Below are 2,500 nucleotides of genomic sequence, written 5' to 3' on the forward strand. Positions count from 1 at the left end.
TGTGTGTGTGTGTGTGTCTGTGTATGTGTGTGTCTGTGTGTGTGTGTGTGTGTCTGTGTGTGTGTGTGTCTGTGTCTGTGTGTGTCTGTGTGTCTGTGTGTGTACCTGGCTTGGTTCTACAGAGACCCCCCCGCTGCTTCCTGTCCAGATCATCACACTTCCTGTTTCATGAAACGGAGCTCCGACTGCAAAGTCTGATCCACAGACACTGATCAGTGATTATCGATCCACAGACACTGATCAATGATTATTGATCCACAGACACTGATCAATGATTATCGATCCACAGACACTGATCAGTGATTATTGATCCACAGACACTGATCAGTGATTATCGATCCACAGACACTGATCAATGATTATCGATCCACAGACACTGATCAGTGATTATCGATCCACAGACACTGATCAATGATTATCGATCCACAGACACTGATCAGTGATTATCGATCCACAGACACTGATCAGTGATTATCGATCCACAGACACTGATCAGTGATTATTGATCCACAGACACTGATCAGTGATTATCGATCCACAGACACTGATCAGTGATTATCGATCCACAGACACTGATCAATGATTATTGATCCACAGACACTGATCAGTGATTATTGATCCACAGACACTGATCAGTGATTATTGATCCACAGACACTGATCACTCTGGACTATTGATCTCAGATAATTGAAACATTCCCTTCAGCATCTGCTCACCCTGGAAGCCATCTTGGTTCAGGTCCCCAGCGGCAGCGACAGCCATACCAAACGCAGACCCAGCCGGTCCCTTCAGCACCACACTGGGCCCCGACTCAAAGTGACCTCCTGTGTTCATGTAGACATAAACTGCTCCGCCCACTTCCTGCTGGCGCTGGAAGTAAAAAGGAGCGCCCACCAGCAGGTCGTTCCACCTGCAGGACACAAACTGCATCAGTAGTCTGAACTATGATTTAAAATGTAGATCGACTGTCACTTCCTGTATGAACATAAACTAAATATCTTGTTTCAAGCCTTAGTCGTTTCTTTTGTCATGTTATGAACAGGTTTTAAGATTGATGATTAAACATTCTGCAGCTGCCTTACAGATGTAAACACAGGTTTTACTCCTGTAGTTCTCAGTGTGTTTTCCATACATACATATACACTGTAACCCTATGTGTGTATAAATATAGATATACAGTATTTATATATACACTGTAACCCTATGTGTGTATAAATATAGATATACAGTATTTATATATACACATAGTTTCCCATGTTTCTTGTGGTTAACACTGTGCTTAGAAGACAGCAGACAGGAAGTCAAACACATTGTTACCCATCGTTGTTGAGGTCAGCGGTTGCCACGGCGTTACCGTAGTACGAGCCCGTCTGTTCCCCGCGCAGCGTGAGCTGGATCATCAGTTCCTTTTCCTGTTTCACTGCTAACAACACAGAGCCACGAGCATCGTCTCTACTGTCCTTAGGAGCTCCTGTTCACCAGGACAGCAATCAATCAATCAATCAATCAATCAATCAATCAAAACATCACCGCAGCTGTCTGCTGATTGGTCCATTACCTGTAATTATAGTTTCATCATCCTGAGAAAGAAGACGACGAGCCTGAGTGACCGAATATCCTGCGGACGCAACATTTAGTCGGATTAATATTAGACATCACTGATCACTGTAACACACCTGTATCACACCTGTAACACACCTGTACTACACCTGTATCACACCTGTAACACACCTGTAACACACCTGTAACACACCTGTACTACACCTGTATCACACCTGTAACACACCTGTACCACACCTGTAACACACCTGTAACACACCTGTAAAACACCTGTACCACACCTGTAACACACCTGTAACACACCTGTAACACACCTGTAACACACCTGTAACACACCTGTATCACACCTGTAACACACCTGTACCACACCTGTAACACACCTGTATCACACCTGTATAACACCTGTAACACACCTGTATAACACCTGTAACACACCTGTACTACACCTGTATCACACCTGTAACACACCTGTAACACACCTGTACTACACCTGTAACACACCTGTATCACACCTGTATAACACCTGTAACACACCTGTACTACACCTGTATCACACCTGTAACACACCTGTAACACACCTGTATCACACCTGTAACACACCTGTACCACACCTGTAACACACCTGTATCACACCTGTATAACACCTGTAACACACCTGTATAACACCTGTAACACACCTGTAACACACCTGTATCACACCTGTACTACACCTGTATCACACCTGTAACACACCTGTAACACACCTGTAACACACCTGTACTACACCTGTATCACACCTGTAACACACCTGTAACACACCTGTATCACACCTGTATCACACCTGTAACACACCTGTAACACACCTGTAACACAACTGTAACACACCTGTAACACACCTGTATCACACCTGTAACACACCTGTAACACACCTGTATCACACCTGTAACACACCTGTAACACA

General features: G+C 44.2%; 1 protein-coding gene across 1 annotated transcript in view; it reads right to left on the reverse strand.

Moving 5' to 3' along the window:
- The window catches only part of LOC133999530 (integrin alpha-3-like), a 32,032-nt gene that overhangs the window by 23,597 nt on the left and 5,935 nt on the right, over positions 1-2,500 (reverse strand). The window contains exons 8-11 of the mRNA XM_062438738.1: positions 1,559-1,618; positions 1,318-1,471; positions 717-910; positions 106-194 (exon numbers count right to left, since the gene is read on the reverse strand). Of these exons, the coding sequence (XP_062294722.1) occupies positions 106-194; positions 717-910; positions 1,318-1,471; positions 1,559-1,618 (497 nt within the window). The remainder of the gene's footprint in view (positions 1-105; positions 195-716; positions 911-1,317; positions 1,472-1,558; positions 1,619-2,500) is intronic.

Source organism: Scomber scombrus, chromosome 18 (genome assembly GCF_963691925.1).
Source record: "Scomber scombrus chromosome 18, fScoSco1.1, whole genome shotgun sequence".
Classification (NCBI taxonomy): Eukaryota; Metazoa; Chordata; class Actinopteri; order Scombriformes; family Scombridae; genus Scomber; species Scomber scombrus.